The sequence below is a fragment of the Vombatus ursinus genome, unplaced genomic scaffold (assembly GCF_900497805.2).
Source record: "Vombatus ursinus unplaced genomic scaffold, bare-nosed wombat genome assembly UNPS02014772.1, whole genome shotgun sequence".
NCBI lineage: Eukaryota > Metazoa > Chordata > Mammalia > Diprotodontia > Vombatidae > Vombatus > Vombatus ursinus.
In genome coordinates this window covers 28559248-28582804 of record NW_020954550.1, presented here as the reverse complement: position 1 = coordinate 28582804, position 23557 = coordinate 28559248, and the positions used below count along the sequence as shown (strand labels likewise).

At 35.7% G+C, this 23557-nt stretch overlaps 1 protein-coding gene across 1 annotated transcript in view; it reads right to left on the bottom strand.

Annotated features, from left to right (window-relative positions):
* Positions 1-725: 725 nt before the first annotated feature.
* Positions 726-23557, bottom strand: part of HCN1 (hyperpolarization activated cyclic nucleotide gated potassium channel 1) — a 577083-nt gene continuing 554251 nt past the window's right edge. The window contains exons 7-8 of the mRNA XM_027863629.1: positions 5213-5377; positions 726-1639 (exon numbers count right to left, since the gene is read on the bottom strand). Coding sequence (XP_027719430.1) covers positions 726-1639; positions 5213-5377 — 1079 coding nt within the window. The remainder of the gene's footprint in view (positions 1640-5212; positions 5378-23557) is intronic.

The window sequence follows — 23557 nt, the reverse complement described above, 5'->3', positions numbered from 1 at the left end:
TAGTTCACTCAGCTTTCAGAAACAAGATCAATAACCATGTTTGCAGATGGAACTATCCAGAGCAGTGATTGTGATAGTCCTTCTACTGGAGATGGTTTGATCCGATGATGGTGTTCTTCAACCTAATTCAGAATGGAAAGCACCAAAACACAGTATGATCTATAAAATGAGACCTGCCAATGAATATACTGTTAAATAATTGTTCATAATTTGGAGATGGAAATGCAGTTAATGGAACTTTTAAAAAAGAAATTTTCGTTAGTTGCTGTTCACTAGCTCTTTTGAATTACCTTCTTAAAAGTAAAGGTCTTATCAGAGTTAACAATGTCTTTTCACATATGGAAGTTATGGTGATTTGATTTTTCACTCAATCTAGGAATTCTTCATAAAGTAGAGAAATACATATATCAAAGAATTTTTGAGTCAATGAAGGTTAAAAATAAATAATCTTACAACAAAATTTAGACTCCTTTAATGATTTAAAGAAATGAAGACATAACACTGAATGCTAAACAGGTCTTTAAATTTCTTTGGGGAACTTTAAATATATATATGTATATTATGTATATATGTATATATATTTACATTTTGTATGTAGGGTAGGGTTGTCTAAAATATTTCTTCAGAGTAGACTACAGGAACCTATTCAGGACATAGATTAAAATAGTTTCTGGGGAAACGTTTTAGTTTATAACAGTACTTTCTCCTTTTATAATCAGCAGAGATCATAAATTTGAAGCAAATCTTGGTTTGTCTCCTTCTGGGTCTGTACTTAAGACTGTGGAGGAATCTCTCTGGAGTGTAGCTGCTGGTGGTGGGGGGACTGGGACAGCTCCTCGGTTGGGAGGGATTGCTCCCGAAGACATCTGTCGGAAGAGAGTGACTCTCTGAGGGACACTGCCCCTGGCTCCTGCCTGAATGCCTGCGCCATGGACAGCAGAGACAGGCTGTGGGATGGAAGCTAGAGACTCTCCTACTGTGGGGTGAGGTCTGGAAATCAGAGTGGAGATCTCATGAGGCAGCGAAGGCTGAGAGGCTGAGAGGGGTCTGACCTCTCGGGTCAGGTTGGTGTTGTGAAGAGCCTGGGTACTCCTGTGCACCTCATTTTTCTGGGAGGAGATCGTGGGTGTCTGTGGCTGCTGCTGCTGCTGCTGCTGCAGAGGCTGAGGTGGTGGCTGTGGCTGCTGGGGCTGTGGCTGCTGGGATGGCTGTGGTGGAGGTGGCTGCTGCTGCATCAGTGACAGCTGGGAAGCAGTTGGGGAGGCATATTGAAAAGTTCGAGCAGCCAGAGGGCTCTGGACTGGAGGACTGCAGACTGCTGTGGTGTAGGGGCAAGGTGACAGGATGACAGCTTGTTGTGGGGTCTGGGTGCTGGGACTTGGGGAATGCAGGTTGCTATGAGACAGGCTGGTTGCTGTGTAAACGGGAGGAGATTGTGTCCTCATTCGGGAGGATGGAGTAGTGGTTGAAGCGCTGGAATTCAGGGTTGGCATTTGGGGGAAATTCATCGGAGCAATGGCCTGCACCATTTCCCTGTCATGCTTCACAATCTGTTTCAGGATCTCATTCTCCTGATTGTTGAAAACACCAGTATTCAGATCCTTCTGGAACTTCTGCAGAAGAATCGAATTTTTCTTTCCTGTCAGCAGAAGAAGGAACAAGTTTAGAAAACCTCCAAACAAAGCATAAAAAGTCAGCCTGAGTATGATCCTGGACCTAAGCCTGGGATGGTTATAAAGATTGCTCCTTTAAACTTCACTGAAGCTCCCTGAGACTTAGTTTTCTTATTTGCTTCTGTGAAATGAAGATAAAATTTCTTGTACTTTCTTCTTTGTAGAATTGTTATGAGGAAAGTTTTTCATGTACTTTAAAGTATTATAGATATGATCTGTAATTTTTTTTTGGGGGGACAGGAGAAAGTGGTGGTCTACCTTAATGTAGGAAACTTTTGGTGTGGGAACTCCATCTGCCAATGCAGAGTGGCAACTCATCTGTAAATAAGTCTTAGAGAGCTACCTAGAACATTGGGAAGATGTCTATTGTCACATAGCTAGCACGTGTCAGAGGCAGGACTTCTGCCTCTTATGTTACCAATATAATTATTACTGACCTTCTTTTATCTCATTTTCAATAGAGTTTAGATAAAAATGATGCTGAGACAAATTACTATTTTACTATTGCTCTTTTATGTTTAATGTTTGATTATTATATTATTTTTTTTTTACATCATCCTCATTCTCATCACTACTACTACTACTACTTCTCCAAAAATTGTATTTACCACGTTGTGAAATTTCAGATATGTCAGAAACAGTGCCTTGATTAGAGGCAGGAAAAAGTGGTATTTTCAAATGCATCATTAATAAAATTAATTTACTAATACCCTTAGTATTCCAGTATCTGGAATATGCCTGAGATTCCTAGAATGTATCTCTAAATCGTATATATATATATATATATATATATGTACATATACATATATATATATTTACATACACACATACATACATACATACACAGTGTTCATGACCCTAGGTTAAGAATCGCCACTCTAAATAGAGTGTTGTTCTAAACGTTAAATGGGACATCTCATTCAAATGGTAGGATATCTTGTTAGAATTTACTGAATTATATAGGCAAAAGCTATTATATTTTTAATGTCCAAATAAAGATTCTACCTGTCTGCTTATCAAGTTGTCCTAATTTCTTAAGTGCCAAATTCTTATAGAAGTAGTAAATACATATGCTTGCCCAGCATACTTCCTGAACCTAATTCGATATCACCAGACCAGGAGGAGTGATGCTTCTGTGAATGTTATACAAGGGCTCTATATTTGTGTCACATCTGGTTGCTCAGCATTAGTTTCATCATTTCCTCATCTGAGAACTTATGGCTTCTCACTGACAGTCAAATAAGAATGAAAGGAGTATTCATTCATTTGCATCAAATAAGAATATTTGTATAATATCTGGCACATAGTAGATATGCTATGTAAATACTTATTTGCTTCTTTCCCTTTTCACCTTCCCCTCTCTCTTACATTGCTTTATCCTAATACTTTAAGTATCAATGACTTCTCTGGTCCATAACCCCTCAGCAACTCAGTAAACCTTCCTTGGTTGCTGGGGCAGAAATCCTCACCAGGTAGCTCCTGCTGATGAGCCTCTGGAAACTGACAAAGTCTATTATTTTACCTGGTTTCTTTGGTATAGTGAGCTCCTAGTGAGGAAATTCTCCTTAACAATGAAGTTGGGCAGCTGTTCTGTAATTTATCACCCTAAACAGTTGCCTAGGTCACTGAGAGGTTTATGACTTGCCTAGAGTCATATAGCAGGTATGTGTCATAGGTGAGACTTGAACCTAGTTTATCTGACGCTGAGGTAGGCTTACTATGTTCTATGTCTCACCACTTCTCTGTTGATACTGTTTCACAATTTTGAAAGAGGAAAGGTGCTGAGGAGCCTGATCTTTAGGCATCATTAAATTGCTTGGTTTGTTTTATGCAAATCTATGGTTGAACATTTCTGCTTGAAAAACCATGTTTAATCAGCCAGAGGTAGATACTGGTTAGTCACAAACTTGGTTCTCTTTAACACTTTGAAAAGTAGTCTTAAACTTCAGTATATTCTTTCCTTGAAAAATGCCAATGCTGCTTCCAGAGGTGCTTAGCAGGATAAGCAAGGAACAGCCCAGTTATTGTGAGATTCTGTCTCCCTCGATTAATTCCAATACAATTGGGGATAAGAGATGACTTCCACCCCAAGCATATTTGCTCATAAACAAGCATGCTTCCAGGCATAACTCACTTCAACATTTACTGACATTCTATCCTCCTGCATAATTTTCCCTGTTATCAAAGACACAGCAAGAATCCCCAATGTATGGCAGAGGATCTGAATAAAATAGCATGCTCATATAATCCCTTAACTTCTTCCCTTCTAACTTTCAGACTATTGTGCAAGTTGGAATTCTGTCAGCACAAGGAAAAGGAGGAAATAAGGTTATGGACACCAATGCAATTAGAGGTAAAACCTCTTACTCTCCACTTAGTGACCCTCATGCTCTCAGCTACTAGGGATGCTACTACCCTAAATTCTCTTCTCAAAGTAGCTTAGATAGATAGGGAGTTTTGACCTGAAACAAAATTAAAAATGACAATTATTTAAATCTTCTTTTAAGAAATTAAGAGCCACTTTTGCATAGTGAATGGGCAACTAGGCTTAGAGCCCCCAAGACTTGGTTCAAAGATTTGTTCCTGACAAATTGGCTGTGACCCTAGGTATGTCATTTAACTTCTCAATGTTCTAATTTAGGCAACCCCATCAAGACTACAAATTGCAGAGATAGTGCTAATCTGCTTTGGTACTGTCTATATCAATAAAATCAAAGGTGTAGTCTTTATTTCTTTAAAAAATTGAATAAAAATAACCAGTGTGCTCTAGCAGATCCCAATCCCTACACACATAGACAATCTATAGAAAGACAAAGACATGAGACGTGGACAGGAATAGAGCAGGATGAGAAGGCACAGATGGGTTGCGATCAGCACCAGTGAAAGCAATACTCACACTGAAGAGATCTCAGACCCATTGGAGTATTGAAGTGATTGACACCACTATCGCTAAAACATCTAATGTTCTAATAGCAGAGGAGGCTTTAAGAAAGGAGATATTAATTAACGAGGAAAAGTATCAATGTTGGATACCTCTAAATAGGCTATTCCCACCTGTGTCTACACTACAGTCATTTCCACATTTCCCACAGAGGTTGTCTTCTCATTTTTGCACATCTTAATGTAGAGAAAAATTTCTCTGAAAAACACATTAAATTAAGCCCCCAAATACATAGTTTTGTCTGTAGTGTAGATTCAGGCTTAAGTCTATTGAACATTTTAGTTCAATTTGAACTACTACATAATATTTTATTCATTTATTACTTTCATTACCTGAACAGTCATATAGTGTTGGTATCGCTGTGGAAAGCAGATTGCATAGCTAGCAAAAATAAAAGAAAATTAAACCTATAGCATGCAGAGCAGAATATCAAGCATGGTTTGAGAACTTGCTGGATAGTCATCAGAAAACTGTTATTTTCCATACACTAGTTAATACACCAACTCTAACCTTTGACCTAGCCCATGGATACTTCAAGTCCACTAAACAAAAATAAAATTGCCTTTCTGAGTAAGAACGCAATAAAAAAAAAGAATACCTATCCGATCTAGTCGGTCAATTGCTACTGTTTCGAAGGCTCTCCTCATCATAGGGTACTCCTCCAACACCTCATTGAAATTGTCCACAGACAGTGAGTAGAGGCGGCAGTAAGTATCAGCTCGGACACTGGCTGTGCGGCGGCCTTTTGTCAAAAGGCAGATTTCTATTGAAGTAAAAGAAACAGACATTTAATAAGCAAAAAGTCCATTAAGGCCCTTAGAAATTCCAAAAATATTTTTACTAAAAGTAACCACCAGTCAAGCAATCTCAGCCCTGCAGCAGAGTTGTTATTTCATTGTGGGATTCCTCTTGAGGATTCTCAGCATCTTTGAACAAACATTTATTAAGCATATATGCCCAGTACTATGCTAAATACAGATTTGAAGAAAGGAAAAAAAAAAACTTCCCTCAAGAATCTTACATTCTAAGGTGATGGGGAGATGATAAAGTCTGGGTGTTAAATGGCAAAATATCCACTGTTTTCATAACAGTTGCTTGTGCTTTGAATAGAGGCAGTAAATGCTACCTCTTTAAAAGCTTGAAAGAGAAAAAGTATAAACATTGTAAATGTTCTTCTTTCAAGGCTCAGCTTAGGTTGAACCTCCTCCTGAATCCTGTGTGTGTTTTTTTCCCTTGATTTATACAACCAGAAGTAAGCTCTCCCTACTCCCAGATACTCCAGGTACTTTGTTTCTTGAGAATTCATTATTCTTCATCCTGTATTGTAGTAAACCGTGCCCTTAGTCTCTTACTAGTTCAGGGAGACAGTGAACTAAAGGGTTCGGTTTGGAGGCAAAGTATGTAATTCCAACATTTACTCTCTTCGGTATGATCTTGGACAAGTTGCTTAACCTCCCAAGGCCTCTTTACTCATTGATCAGATGGTGGACTAGATGGCATCTCCAAGGCTCCTTTCCTGCTCTCAGTCTAGGATCCTATAAGGTTTTGGAGGGCTGATAGTGTGTTGCTATTCCCCTTCCAATTTTTAGCCATGGCAGGCACTCAAAAAATGTCTTTCAAATGAACACCTATAATATTATTGTCTATTGTTCAACTGTTCAGTTGTGTCTAACTTTTTCTAATCCTGTGGATCATCACACCAATACCATCCATGGAATTTTCTTGGCAGGGATATTGGAGTGATTTGTCATTTTCTTCCGTGGTGGATTAAGTCAAACAAAGGTCAAATGACTCGCCCAGGGTCATACAGCTAGTAAGTGTCTCAGGCTGGATTTTAACTCAGGTCTTCCTGACTCCAGGCCCCACATTCTATCCATGGAGCCATCAAGATGCCTCCTATATTATACCACATAGCAAAACATGAATTTATGTATCCAGATTGCCAACCCAAAATGATTAGAAAAAGAAAGATTTGCTTTTTCTTCTCTACTGCAAGATCTGCAATGTTCTAACATTCTATTTTTCTTGGGCTTCATAAAATCAATTTAATTCAACAAATATATAGTAACAATCTGTGATATGTCTGGTACTCTGTAAGTCTGGCATTGTGGTAGCTACAAAACCATACAGAATATGGACCCTGATCTCAAGGAGCTTATAAAATTGCTGTGGAGATAAAAATTATTAATTTGGCTTCAATAGTCTCACAATCAGCTTAGGAATTTCATACATTTGTGGTTATTAAGGACATTTTTTAAAACATGAAAGAACTCATTATACAGCTTATACTATAATTTCTCTAGAGTTTCTGAAAATACAGGCATCAGATTCATTTCCTTTAAATAGATGCTAGGGCTGTGAAAACTAACAAGCTTGATATTTTCTGTGATCAGGCACAACTAGAAGAGAGTTCTCATTAGCTCATTCCAGGTGTGGCTGACATCATATGGCTAGTGTATTCCCAAAGGGCATTCTCATCCTAAATACTCAGAAAGGTCTGGTATGGACAAGGCCCCTATGATGATTTCTTTGGTAAAATCACAAATCTTTTGGTTTAGTGAATCATGAGCTGGTATTTGACTTTTTTTTTTTTGTAAATCTAGATTTCCATATATGAGTGTACTCAAAAGGAAACACCTGAGTCTAATTTACTAAATGAGGAGACCTGAAAGTCTCTTGCAAAGTACATAAAAATTCATTTAATGTCCTAAACTTTCAAACCTGATGAGTAGCAACAAAATTATGTAAACATTGATCTTTTCATTCCTGGAATCTGAATTCTAAATCTTTAGCTAATTGTGATGAGAAACCAGACAATGTAAACATGACAGAAGGATGCCATTATGCTCACAATTTTTGCAGATGTGGACACTGGGACCCAGAACAAAATGTCCCACAGCAAAATGACAGGAATTGGAATCAGATCCACAATTCCATATTTAATTTTTTTTCAGCTGTAAAGCATGATAACAGTGTCAGCTGTGATGATGATAATGGTGATAATGGTATATTCCTATAACTATGACTGATAACACATTTTATGGTTCAGTGGAAAGAGGGCTGGCTCTGGTGTCACATGATCTTCCTCTAAAACTATACGTGTGAACTTCCAGGAGCCAAGATGATGGAGTAAGCAGTAAACTTGTATTGCACTCCTATATTCACCTCAGAACAATCATAAAATGACACCCCAGAACAAATCCTGGAAAAGTACAGCCAGCAGAAAGACAAGGTGGAGAAGTTGCCTGGGAAACTTGGAGGATAGGCAAGAAAGGTCCATCTCAATCAGGTAAAAGAGGAGTGTATTCCAAGAAAATAAGCATTCCAGCAAGCTAATAGCAAACCCCACCTCAGCAAACCAGGGGGAGATTCTCAGTCCCACTGTGGTGGAACAGGCAAATGCCTGCACCAGGAACCCCCCCCCCCCCACCATGTGCCTTAGCACATCCAGGGGAACCAGCAGACTCCAACTTGGAGAACCATCACATGCTTCAGGCTAGTCTTGGGCAGGCAGGAGTCCCCCAACATCTCCTGACATCCATATGCTTCAGCACATCCCCAGGTGGGCAGGCATCCTCCAGAGGCTGGACCTGAATATGCTTCAGCACAGCCCAGGGCAATCAGACATCTCCAGAGGCCAAACTCCCATGATCCAAAGTGTAGCCAGAGGGAAATACAGACAAACCCCACCTGGCCTCAGCATACACCAGACACCACCACTAGAACCCCAGCTCAGCACCAGATGAGCTGCCAGACCTCTACAGCCTTACACTACTAACACCTGAAGCCCCAGCACAGAAAGCCAGTGACAAGGCCCCTGCTCCCAGCACAAGAAGCTTAGGACAGTGCCCCCTGTGCTCCAGCAGGAGAGCTCCACTTTAAAAGCCAAGATATAAGCAAACAAGATGATCAAGAAGCAAAAATGAACATTGGCCATAGAAAGTTACCATAGTGACAGGGAAGATCAAAACACAAACTCAGAAGAGAACAATATCATCAATATAACTACTTCTGAAAGCTCAAAGGAGAATATGAATTGGTCCCAAGCCCAAAAAGCCTTCTTGGAAGAGCTCAAGAAGGATTTTAAAAGTTAAATAAGAGATATAAAACAAAAATGGGAAAATAAATGAGAAGTATGAAAGAGAGAGTCAACAATTTGGAAGAGAAGGATAAAAATTGACTCAATAAAACAATTCCTTAAAAGATACAATGGTAAGTGGGAAAAAAAAATCCACTGAAGAAAGTAGGTCCTTAAAAAAGAATTGACCAAATGGAAAAGAAGGTACAAAATCTAACTGAAAAACTAGTTTCTTTTTTTTATTATTATTTATTTTTCTTTATTTTTTTTCAGGCAATTGGGGTTAAGTGATTTGCCCAGGGTCACACAGCTAGTAAGTGTCAAGTGTTTGGTCTGAGGCTGGATTTGAACTCAGGTCCTCCTGACTTCAAGGCCGGTGCTCTATCCACTGTGCCACCTAGCTGCCCCAAAAAACTAATTTTTTAAGAATTAGAATTGGGCAAGTGGAAACTAATGACTCTATGAGAATCAAGAATCAATAAAATAATATCAAAGGAATGAAAAAAAATAGAAGAAAATGTGAAGTGCTTCCTTGGAAAAACAACTGACCTGGAAAATAGATCCAGGAGAGATCATTTAAGAATTATTGGACTACCTGAAAGACATGATCAAAAAAAGATCCTGGACAGTATATTTTAAGAAATTATCAAGGAAAACTCCCCTAAGATCCTACAACAAAAGGGAAAAATAGTCATTGAAAGAATCCACTGATCACCTCCTGAAAGGCATCCCAAAATGAAAACTCCAAGCAATATTGTAGCCAAATTCCAGAATTATCAGATCAAGAAGAAAATACTACAAGCACCCAGAAAGAAACAATTTAAATATAATGGAACCACAGTCAGAATTATGTAGGACTCAATGGCTTCTACATTGAAGGATCTGAGAGCTTGGAGTATGATATTCCATAAGGCAAAGAAGCTTGGATTACAACCAAGAATCAAATACTCAGCAAAATTGAATACAATCTTTCAGGGAAAAGGATGGACATTCAATGAAATAGGGGGCTTTCAATTATTCCTGATGAAAAAAATCAGAGTTGAACAACAACAACAACAAAATGATCTTCAAATACAAGACATAAGACTCAACAGAAACATAAAAAGGTAAACAGGAAAGAAAAAAATGTTATTCAACAAGGTTAAATTGTTTACATCCCTACACAGGAAGATGATACTTGTAACTCTTGAGAATCATATCTTTAAAATAGCATGTAGAAAGGTTATACATAGACAGAGGGTGTGAGTATAAGTTGACTTTGATTTGATGATAAAATTAATTACTTAATTAAAGGTTGAAAAAAGATTGTTCTGGGAGAAGAGTAAAGGGGGAGGCAGAATAGGGTAAATTACATCACATGAAGAGGTATAAAAACTTATTACAGTAGAGGGAAATAAGGGATGGGGGTGGTGAGCACTGTTTGAACCTAATTCTAATCAGATTTGGCTCAAAGAGAGAATAAAATATACACTCAGTTGGTTATAGAAATCTATCTTACTCTATGGGGAAGTGGAAGGATAAAGGGGAAAGAAAAGGAAGGTGATGAATAGAAGGGAGGACAGAAGGGAGGAAGGAAGTAGTAGGGAAAAGGGGAAAGAAAAGGGAAGGGGGATGATAGAAGTGAGGGTAAATTGAGGGAGGTGGTGGTCAGAAGCAAAACACTAGTGAGAAGGGAAAGGGTGAAAGGAGAGAAAATTATAAAAGGGGGGGATAGGATGAAAAGAAAAACACAGTAATTAGAACTGTGAATGTGAATGGGATGAACTCTCCCATAAAACAGAAGTAGATAACAGAATGGATTAAAAACCATAATCCTACAATACGTTGTTTACAAGAAACACATTTGAAGCAGAGAGATACACACAGAATAAAGGCAAAAGGCTAGAGTGGAATATAATATGCTTCAGTTGAAGTCAAAAAAGAAAAGGAGTGGTAGCAATCCTCATCTCAGACAAAACAAAAGCAAAAATGGATCCAATTAAAAGAGATAAGGAAGCATACTGCATTTTGCTAAAAGGCACCATAGACAATAAAGTAATATCAATAATAAACATATATGAATCAAGTGGTATAGTATCCAAATTCTTAGAGAAGAAGTTAAATGAGTTATAGGAAGAAATAAACAGCACAACTACTCTAGTGTGGTACCTCAACCATGGCCTCTCAGAACTAGATAAATTTAACCACAAAATAAACAAGAAAGAAGCTAAGGAGGTGAATATAATGTTAGAAAAGTTGGATATGGTAGAACTCTGGAGAAAACTGAACATAAATAGAAAGGAATATACCTTTCCTCAGTAGTACATGGCACTTACACAAACAGCAACCATGGACTAAGGCATAAAAACCTCATAATCCAATACAGAAAGGCAGAAATATTAAATGCATCCTTTTAGATCATAATGCAATAAAAATACATGTAATAAAGAGCTATGGAAAGATAGAATTAAAATTAGTTGGGAACTAAATAATCTAATCCTAAAGAATGAGTGGGTCAAACAACAAATCATAGAACAATCAACAGCTTCAGTCAAGAGAAAGACAGTAATGAGACAACACACTAAAATTTATGGGATACAGTCAAAGCAGTTCTTTGAGGAAATTTTATATCTCTAAATGCTTACATGAATAAAAGAGAAAAAATAGGAGATCAATGAATTGAGCATGCAACTAAAAAAGCTAGAAAAAAACAACAAATTAAAAATCCCCAATTGAATACCAAATTAGAAATTCTGAAAATCAAAGGAGTAATTAATAAAATTGAAATTAAGAAAGCTATTCAACTAATAAATAAAATTAAAATCTGTTTTTTTAAAACAATAAAATACAAAAAAAACCCTTTGGTTAATTTGATTAAAAAGAAGAAAAAAGAAAACCAAATTATCAGTATCAAAAATGTAAAGGGAAAATTCACCAATGAAGAGGAAGTCAAAACAAAAATTAGGAGGTACTTTGCCCAACTATGCCAGTAAATCTGACAATCTAAGTGAAATGGATGAATATTTACAAAAAAAAACATAAATTGTTCAGATTAACAGAAGAGGATATAAAATATTTAAATAATCCCATTTCAGAAAAAGAAATTGAACAAGCTACCAATGAACTCCCTAAGAAAAAATTTCATAAAGTCACTAGCTTCCACTTGCTCCATTCTAATTTTTAAGGAAGTTTCTTCAGTGAACTTTTGGATTCCCTTTTCCATTTAGCCAATTCTGCTTTTTAAGGCATTCTTCTCCCCATTGGTTTTTTGGACCTCTTTTGCCATTTGGGTTAGGCTATTTTTTAAGGTGTTATTTTCTTCAGTATTTTTTTGGGTCTCCTTTAGCAAGCTGTTTACTAATTTTTCATGAATTTCTTCCATCACTCATATTTCTCTTCCTAGTTTTTTCCTCTACTTCTCAACATCCTTTTTGAGCTCTTCCATGGCCTGGGATTGATTCATATTTTTCTTGGAGGCTTTGGATGTAGGAGCTTTGACTTTGTGGTCTTCTTCTGGTTGTATGTTTTGATTCTCTTTGTTACCAAAGAAAGATTCTATGGTCTGACTTTTTTTCGCACCTTTGTTTGCTCATGATCCCAACCAATTACTTGAATTTTAAACTCTTTGTAAGATAGGGGTCTGCTTCCAATGTGGAGAAGGTACTGTCCCAAGCTTTGGCAGTTTTGTGCAGCTGTTTTTAGAAATATTTCTAGGGACCTGTATGTTTTCAGTTCTCCCAAGGTGGTATGATCAAGGGCATGGTGTTTACTCCTTTCCTGGCCATTGCTCTGGTCTATGAGTGACCACAAGCACATTTTTCTGCCTTGGAATTGAGAGGAGGATTCCCTCTCCATAGCCACTACGAGTTCCAACACACCAGTACTCCTCTTTGCCCCAGGATCACCACCCAGAACTGTGACTCATATCCAAGCAGGGCAAAGCAAGAGAATTCTACCTCAGCACTAGCAAAATATCCCTGCAATTACCCTCTGATCAGCCACTCAATTTTTCCTCAGTCTGTGGGCCAGAAGCTCTGGAAGCAGCTGCTGCCCTGGAGCTGTAGCTGGGGCTGGGCCTGGGATCGTGCTTTTCCCTCACTACAGTCACAGACTTTTCCTACTGACCTTCTAAGTTGTCTTTGGTGTTTGTGGGTTGAGAAGTCTCGAAACTGCCACAACTGCCTGTGATTCAGTCCTCTGAGGCCTGCTCCAAGTTCGCTGAGGCCTGTTTTACCCACACACCTATGCTGAACTGCATTCCTCTCCCAGCCAGGTGCAATAGATCTTTTTAATCACCCATCCAGGTTGTCTTGGGCTGGAAATTTGTTTCACTCTGTCTTTTTGTGGGTTCTGCTGCTCTATAATTTGTTTAGAGCCATTTTTTACACGGAGGGTTTTGGGGGAGAGTTCAAGCAAGCCACTGCTTTCACTCCGCCATCTTGGCTCCACTCCTCAGAAAAAATCTCCAGGGTCAGATGGATCTTCAAGTGAATTCTACCAAACATTTAAAGAAAAGTTAATTCTAATTCTATATAAACTATTTGGAAAAATAGGTGGAGTCCTACCAAATTATTTTTATGATACAAATATGATTTTGATACCTAAACTGGGAAGAGCCAAAACAAAGAAAATTATAGACCAATTTCCCTAATGAATATTGATGCAAACATTTTAAATGAAATATTAACAAATAGATTACAGCAAATTATCATGACAATAGCACCCTATGACCAGGTGGAATTTACACCAGGAATGCAGAGCTGCTTCAATATTAGGAAAATTATAAGCACAATTGGTCATATCAATAACAAAACTAACAGAAATCATATGATTATCTCAATAGATACTGAAAAAGCTTTTGACAAAATACAACACCTATTCCTATTAAAAACACTTGAGAGCATAGGAATCAATGGAATCTTCCTTAAAATGATAAGTAGCATCTATCTAAAATAATCAAGAAGAATTATATGTAATGGGGACAAGCTAGAAGCATTCTCAATAAGATCAGGGTTGAAATAAGGATGTCCATTATCATCACTGTTATTCAATATTGTACTAGAAATGTTATCTTTAGCAATAAGAAAATGAAAAGGAATGGAAGGAAGTAGAGAATAAGGAATAAGGAACAGAATAAAGATAACTTAGAGAATCCTAGAGAATCAAGTAAAAATTACGTGAAATAATAAACAACTTTAGCGAAGTTACAGGCTATAAAATAAACCCACATAAATCTTTGGCATTTCCATATATTACTAACAAAGCCCAACAGTAAGAGATAGAAATAGAAATTTCATTTAAAGTTTTGAGAGTCTATTTGCCAAGACAAACCAAGAAACTATATGAACACAATTACAAAACATTTTTCGTACAAATAAAGTTAGATCTAAATAATTAGAAAAAATATCAGTTGCTTATGGGTAGTCGTAACTAATATACTAAAAATATCAATTCTAAATTAAGTGATGCATTCAGTGTCAAACTACCACAAAATATTTTATAGAGGTAGAAAAAAATAATAAATTTCATCTGGAAGAACAAAAGTTCAAGAGCATCAAAGAAATTAATGAAAAGAAATGCAAGGGAAGATGGCCTAACTGTACCAGATCTAAAACATATTATAAAGCAGTAATCATCAAAGGTATTTGGTATTGGTTAAGAAATAGAGTGGTGGATTAGTGGAATATCTTAGGTACAAAAGACTAAAGCTTAGGTATAATAAGCCCAAAGACTCCAGTGTCTGGGATAAGAACTCACTATTTGATTAAAAAAAGTAGTTGGGAAAACAGGTAAATAGTATGGCAGAAACTAGGCATAGCCAACATCTCACAGTGTATATCAATCTGAGGTCAAAATGGGCACATGATTTAAATATAATGGGTGATACTATAAGTAAATTAGAAGAGCAAGGAATAGTTTATTTATCAGATTTATGGAGAAGGGAAGAATTTTTGACCAAACAAAAGAAAGAGAACATTATGAAATGCAAAATGGGTAATTTTAATTAAATTATATTAAAAAGTTTTTACACAAGCCAATGCAACCATGATTAGAATAGAAGCAGAAAGTTGAACAACAATTTTTACAGCCAGTATCTCTGAAAAAGGCCTCATTTCTAAAATATATAGAGAACTTAATCAAATTAATAAGAATACAAGTCATTCCCCAAATGATAAATGGTCAAAGGATATGAACAGTCAGATTTCAGTTAAAGAAATTAAAACTATCTATAGTCACATGAAAAATGCTCTAAATAACTACTGATTAGAGAAATGCAAATTAAAATAACTCTGAAGTGCCACCTCATGCTTATCAGATTGGCTAACATGACAGAAACGGAAAATGTTAAATATTGGAGAAGATATTTGGAACACTAATATATTGTTGGTGGATCTCTGAACTGATCAAATCATTTTGGAGAGCAATTTGGAACTATACCTAAAGGGCTATAAAACTGTGCATACCTTTTGATCCACCAGTACCATTACTGTGTCTGTATCCCAAAGGGATCATAAAAATGGAGAAAAAGACCCACATGTACAAAAATATTTATAGCAGCTCTTTTTGTGGTGGCAAAGAATTGGAAATTGAGAGAATGGCTATTAATTGGGGAATGCCTAAATATATTGTAATGCTAGTGTACTATAAGAAATGATGAGCTGGCAGATTTCAGAAAAACTTGGAAAGACTTAAACGAACTAAAGCTGAGTGAAGTGAAGTGCAGAACCAGGAGAACATTGTTCACAGTAACAACAAGATTGTGCAATGACCACCTTTGATAGACTTAGCTCTTCTCAGCAAAACAATGATCTAAGACAATTCTTAGAGGAAGGATTATGATGTCTGAATGCAGATGGAAACATACTATTTTTCTTTTTCTTTTTAATTGTTGTTGTTATTGTTTTTTTCTTTCTCATGGTTTTTCCCTTTTGTTCTGATTCTTCTTTCACAACATGACTAATGTGGAAATATGTTTAATACAATTGTACATGTAGAGCCTATATCAGATTGCATGACATCTTCTGGAGGGGAGAGGGAAGGGAGGGAGAAAAAATTGAAACTCAAAACCTTATAAAAGTGAATGTTGAAAACTAAAAATAAATTAAATAAATAAATAAACCTATATATGTGATTTGGGCAAGTCGTTTAACTCTTCTGTTAAGGTGGTCCCTGGACCACCTCTAAATTCATGATCCTATGATTTTACAATATGGGTTCTAACCATGCCTCCACTGGTTACTACTAGGAAAGTCAGAAATAATAATAATAATAATAATGATAATAATAATAAATACTTACATATTACTTCCAGAGCCTTGTTTTTGTTTTTGTTTTTTTACAAGTCAAGTGAAAGGGTTGGATTAGATAGACTCAGGTACCTTCTAGCTATCTATATCTATGACCTTTGCAAATTATAATAATTTCATTTTTTCACTTGTGTCTCTTGTATCTTTCACAGAGACCATCACATAAAAGTACTTAATAAATATTTGTTGATTGATTACTTAAAAATATTAACTTTGATGGAATATTATTACAATGGCTGTATCTTGGCTGAGACATTTTCTTATGCTTTGTTAAAATATAAGATCTTATCCACAAAGTTTTCTCTCAGTCTTTGGCCTCAGAAAACTCCATTTTATTACTTAGAATTTAGCTCAATTTGAGAAAAGCAAATATAAGAAATTCAAATTAATTCTAATTCTTGTCTTGTTACAGATAAGTTGCTTTGATGGAAGGATTTTTGACATACAGTCATTCTATATACCAGTGGAATCACAGATCACTTTCAAAAATTTAAATGTTTTCATGACTTAATTTATTCAGTTTCTTGGATGGAAGATATAAATTTGAATTTTTTTAATCCTCAAAAAACTGTTATCATATGAAATAAAATGTCCTTGTTTTACAAAGGTGACATATTCACTCCGAGTAGAACATGTGCTTTGAGCTATTTTCTGATGGTGGTTATGGTTTTTCAATGTTCTAATTAGACTAGTCCCTCAGATGCCCATTTGAAAGATGTCTTTTTAAGATTAAGGGTCCAATCTGTGGCCATAAAAGACAGAATTCTAGTGTTGCAGAGAATATGCACTGAATAATGATTTGGGAGTCTCTACTCTATTACTTATTAGCATTATGACCTTTGTAATTCTGCTTAAACACTTTGGCTACACTTTATTCATCAGTACACGTGCTGGTTATATGAATCTCTACAGTAAGCTCCCCCTGCTTTAACATGCTATGGTTTTAACTGCAGCATAGTAGTAGAAAAGTATTGACCTTGTTTTCCTTAATATTATCTAACAAGTCAAGCAATTATCTTACTGAACAAACTGTTTTTGATTAGTCATCTGAGTATTTTCTTTCTGTCTCTGAATGTCTCTCTCATACCACATGCATACATACATATACATACATACACATATACATATAAGAATGACTGACTTCCTCTGTTAGGGTATTTTTCATAAATTCACATATTAGTGAATTTAGATTGAATACTTTTTCAACAGACCTTGAAATTCACAGTTAAATTTAATTTACTCCAAAATTAAAATAAAACTTTCAAAGACTGAAAAGGAGCCCTTCACTTTCTTTTGTCAGTTGACATTCAACACCCTCCAGCTACACTTCATTAGCTACTCAGAAGTAGAAATAATAAGTAAGAAAGATTACTGGACAACGTGAAAAACACACTCAAAATATTCAATCTGATATTCAGAAATACCTTATTGAAAGTCTGTATATCACATATGTTAGGCATAAGAAAAGTTATATTTAACATGGGGAAAAACTACTTTCTCATTTTTTAAATTCTAATGGACTTCATGAATTAAATTTTCAATCAAAATACGTATTATATGTAAACTGCTTTCCAAAACTTTCCAAAAATATATGGATGTTAGTTGTTGTTGTTCTTGTTATTTCCAAGTCCAATTGAATGAAGCATTGGCCTTTAAATGGACATCATTAGCTTTTGATTCTAGGGGATTCTATATGATGAAAATGGCACAAAAATTCTTTGATAGGAGAAGTAGTACATTCAATCACCCACTACCACATCACCACCAAAAATCCCCACTGAAATTGGATTCAGATGACCTGAATTCAAGTTACAATTCCACTACCTACTAGATGTGTGTCCTTGAGCAATTTACTTAATTTTATAAGTCTCAGTCTGACAATCTGCGAAATGGAAAAAGGAATACTTGCACTATCTCCTCAAAAGATTGTTGTGAGGAAAGGACTCTGCAAACATTAAATGCCATATGTGTGTGAATTACTATTGTTATTGTTGCTATTAGTATCACTTCAAAACCATAACCAACAAGATCATTTATTGAGTGGTTCTAGAAGGCACATTTCTGCCCTGTTGGCTGCAACATTTTTGAGGATAAATTCAATTATCAAATAACCCATGCAATTATTCCCTTTCCCCCCATGTACTTTTTAATATACCATTATATATCTATATATGTATAGATATATAATTAATATTATATATTTTAAAATATTTTTTCTTTCTACTGTATTCTTTGTTTTTTATTTGTTTATCTTGTCTCCCTATCAAAATTGTGTGCTTTCTCGTGGTTGAGTGCTGAACTTCTATCTCGTGTATTTCCTAGTGCCTATTATATAAATGCTTTGTGTACTTTTAAAAGCTTAATAACATTTCAGTGGGAGGCACCAGGATTTGAGGGAGAGTGCCCCAAACTGGATCCTAGGTCCATCTCTACCATTTACTAGATATGTGACACTGGATAGGCCACTTGATCTGCTTGGGTCTTTCTTTATCTGAAAATTGAGGGAATTAGAGGAGATTATCCCTAAGCTTCTTCCATTTCCAATAGTTCTGACTATAGATTCTAGGAAAGATCCCAAAACCTACTTAGAGACTTATTTTCAACCTTACAGAAAATATTATGCCCCGTTACCCTGCTGGGTATTTCCCCAGTGTGCTAAAACCTGCCAAGTACTTTATAAACATTCTTTAATTAAGCCTCATAACACATCTGTGAGTTTTATTGGCCATGTGCATAATGTAAAAGAAAAAAAAATCTAGAGGATTTGGCAATGTTCCCTATGATGTCCTTACTACCCAAGTGGATAATTAAATTGCTTCTGGAAGCTCTGGTGGTCTGGGAGGGAGGTGGGGAAGGGAATGAATTTCCAAGTGATTGTTTAGTAGAAAAAGACAGAGGCAAATTTGCATGCATTTTTTTTTAGGTTAGAATAGGCCAAAAGTAGTTTTCCTAGATTCCCTTGGGCAGCTACTACTCAATTCAACAGGCATTTATTAGGTGGCTAACTATGTGCAAGGTAAATTCTTGCATATGTTATGCTTGTGTACTCAGTTCAATTAAAAAAAATATTCATTAAATGAATATATACTATGAGTCCCAGAGTACTGTGCTGGAGGCTAGGGAAGAGATAAAGTTTAAAGAAGACCTAATCCTTGCTGTCACAGAACTTCACAATTTAGTAGGGAGACATTGCACATATAGGAATAACTCATGTAAAATAGAGTATGATATCCAAAAGAAAATTGCATAAGGATTCTAGAGGCACGTTCCTAATTATGCAGCAACAGCCATCAAACAACAAAGGGAAATTAGTTTGGTAATAGTTTCATATCATCTGGTAGTAAATCTCCTTGTCATGGTCAAAAGCTCTGTCATGAGGACTGGTCCTTCATGTGAATGGGGATCTGTAGGAATTCCCTTGCTATGCTGTACTTGGCACTGAAGAATCCATCTGTCTACTGGGTAACAAGGATGCAAAATCAAAAGCAAAACAGTCCCTGACCTCAAGGAGCTTAGATACAATATCCAACCTAATGTCACTTCTGGTTGAAAACTTTCAATGGTAGAGAATTCAACACTATAAGGCAAATCATTACATTTTGGAATAGATGGGGTTAGTTATTAGAAATATTATTTCCCCTATGTTGAACCAAAATCTGACATCTGTAACTTCTACTCCTGCCCTCTGGAACCATATGAGATATGTTTATATATGATGAATCTGTGATAGTGTTAGTATAAGAAATTCCTCCATTAAAGCACTCCAAAATCCATCTTAACGTAGCAGATATGTTCTTAGGCTCAAAGATGTTAAATGACTTACATGGTCATATGGGAAACAAACATCAAAGGTGGAATCTTAATTCAAACACATACTTTTCCAAATACAATTCAAGCAATTTTCTTCCTTTTATTCAATTCTGGATCCAACTAGCTGTCTTTCTGCAGTGTCTGTCCAAATAAAATATAGGGGAAGCTAGGTAACAGGAAATGGAGTGTAGGGCCTCAAATCAGGAAGACCTAAGTTCAAATTTGGCTTCAGACACTTACTAGTTGCGGAACCCTGAGGAAATCACTTAGCTCTGTCTGCCTCAGTTTCCTTAACTAGAATTACTTCATAGGGTTTTTGTGATGATTAAATAAGATAATATCAATAAAGTGCTTGTCAAAGTGTCTGACACATTATAGGTGCTTAATAAAAGCTTATTCTGGGGGCATAGCAAAGATTATGGGAGTAGAAACAGCAACCCATACAAATTCTACCAAATTCCCCTCTGAGTAACTTTAAATTATTCCATTAAATAGAATTCTGGAACTGCATAGCCAACAAATGTCAGGTGAGACATTTTTTCTAGCCCAAGAGAATTTAGGAGATTGGAAGATATCTGTGATACTGGGGTAGAGGACTGCCTGGAGTGCACACACTGGCAGCACTAGTGGTGGGTTTTGGAGGAGATTGTGGCAGGAACAACAACAGCTTCTGGAGCTCTTACCTTGGAGAAGGCAAAGGAATTGCAAAGCTGATCAAAGGGAATATAGAAGTCCTATGCTGGCACTGGGTACAGGGCATTTTGGCAATTCCACTGCAGTTCTGAGTCACAGTTCCAGGGCATAGGACCATTAGTATTTGTTGTTATGACGGAACAGGGGATCTGGTCACAGTTCAAGGACAGAGAGGAGCTCTAACACTTGTAGCTTAAGGGGAATAGGAGCCTTTCCTGGATAAACACCAGTGCACAGAACAGGAAAGCAGTGTTCACACTCTCCCTGGATCATACCACTTTGGAAGTACTAAAAACTTACAAATCCCTAGAACTAGTTCTGAAAATACCAGACCAAAGAAAGCCTGAAGCCTAGAACAGGGCCTCCCCACATCCAAATGAACAGAGTCTAACTTAAACACAAAACTCAAAATCAACAAATAAAATTGAAAAATTAGGGGGAAAATAACCTTACCATAAAAAGCTATTATGTTGACAAGGAAGATAAAGGCACAAACTCACAAGAAGATAACAATGTGAAAAAAAAAAAGCCAAAAGCAAATCTTCAAAATAAAAATGCAAATTGGACATAAGCCCAATAAAAAATCCTGGAAGAGACAAAGAAAGTGATGAGTGGTAGAGGATAATTTAGGAAAAGAAATGAAAGTGCTGCAAGAAAATTATGAAAAGAGAAATAACAGCTCAGTAAAAGAGGAACAAAAAATACTGAAGAAAATAACATTTAAAAAAACAAAACAAAACAGAATTAGCCCAATGGTAAAAGAGGTACAAAAGTTCACTGAAGAAAAGAGCTCCTTAAAAAGCAGAATTGGCCAAATGGAGAAAGAGGTACGAAATCTCATTGGAGAAAATAATTCCTTAAAAATTAGAATTGGACAAGTGGAAGCTAATAACTCAATGGAACATCAAGAAATAATAAAATTAAAAGAAGAAAAAAAAAGAAGAAAATGTGAAAAGTATCATCAGAAAAAAATTCTGACCTGGAAAATAGATCAAGAAGTGATAATTTAATAATTATTAGAGAACCTGGATGGAAGTCATGATTTTAAAAAAAGAGCCTAAATATCATATTTCAAGAAGTTACAGGAGAATCTATTATGTTTTAGCTGAGGTACAAAAAAAAGGTCAGGCACAAGGAGCAATCATGATCTCAGACAAAGGAAAAGCAAAAATAGACCTAATTAAAAGAGATAATCAGAGAAACTATAATTTTCTAAATAGTACTATAAAGAAATAATATCAATATTAAACATATATGCACTAAATGCCATAGCATCCAAATTCTTAAAGGAAAAGTTAAATGAGTTAAAGTAGTAAATAGTAAAACTATACTACTGTGGGACCTCAACTTTCCCCTCTCAGAACTAGATTTACCTAACCATAAAATAAGAAAAAAGCTAAGAAGATGAATAGGATCTTAAAAAAAAGTTAGATATGATAGATCTCTCCAGAAAACTTAATGGGAACAGAAAAGAGTATATATTTTTTCCTTGTTATACATGGAACTTTCATAAAAATTGACCCTGTATTAGGTCATAAACAAATGCAGAAAAACAGAAATATTATATGAATTCTTTCCAGACCACAATGCAATAAAATTATATGTAATGAAGGGCTATAGAAACAAAGATTAAAATTAATTTAAAGTATTTATCATAATTGACAATATAATAAAAATCATAGGATTATCACAATAGATGCTGAAAAGGTTTTTGATGAAGTACAACACCCATTCCTTTTAAAAACAGTAGAAAGATAGGAATAAGTTGCATCTATCTAAAGCAAAAAGAGAGCATTATCTGTAATAGGGATAAACTAGAAGCCTTCCTAATAAAATCAGGGATGAAGTAAGGATGACCATTATCACCAATTTTATTCAATATCGTATAAGAAATGCTAACTACAGCAATAAGATAAGAAAAAGAAATCAAAGGAATAAGAATAGATGAAGAAACAAAACTATCATTCTTTACAGACCACATGATAGTATACTTAGAGAACCCTAAAGAATTAACAAAAAAAAAACAATTTGTTGAAACAATTAACAACACTAGCAAAGTTGTAGGATATAAAATAAACTTACATAAATCATAAATATTTCTATATATTCCCAACAAAGTTCAGCAGGAAAAGATAGATAAATTGCATTTAGTTTAACTGCAGACAATATAAATAAAATGCATGGGAGTCTACCTGTGAAGATAAATCCAATGACTATACGAACACAATTACAAAACACTTTTCACATATATAATGACAGATCTAAACAACTTGAAAAATATTAATTACTCACAAATAAGCCAAGCCAATAAATTTTTAAAAAATCACAATTCTTCCTAAGTTAATTAATTAATTTGTTTAGTCCCACACCAAACTACCAAAGAGTTATTTTATAGAACTAGAAAAATCGATAACAAAATTCATCTATAAAAACAGAAGGTCAAGAATATCAAGGAAATCTATGAAAAAAAAAACAATGTGAAGGAAGAAAACCTAGTAGTACCAGATTTCAAACCATATTACAAAGTCATAATCATCAAAACTATCTGGAACTGGCTAGGAAATAAAATAGTGGATCACCAGATTAGATTAGGTACACCATAGACAGTAGTAAATGACAAAAATGTCTTTGATAAATGCAAAGATCCAAATTTTGTGAGGCAAGAACTCACATTTGACAAAATTTTCTGGGAAAACTGGAAAACAGTTTGGTAGAGATTAGACATTGACTAATATACTATATACCAATATAAAGTTAAAATGGATACATGATTTAGACATAAAATATGATAAGTAAATGTGTTGTTGTTGATCATTTGCTTTAGTTGTGTCTGACTCTTCATGACTCCTTTTGTAGTTTTCCTGGCAAAGATAATGGAGTGGTTTGTCATTTCCTTCTCCACCTCTTAAGTGTCTGAAGTCATATTTGAACTCATGAAGATGAGTCTCCCTGATACCAAGCCCTGCACTCTATCTACTGCATCAACTATCGGTCTATGATGAATAAATTAGGGGAGCATAAAAAATGTGTGTGTGTGTGTGTGTGTGTGTGTGTGTGTGTGTGTGTGTGTGTGTGT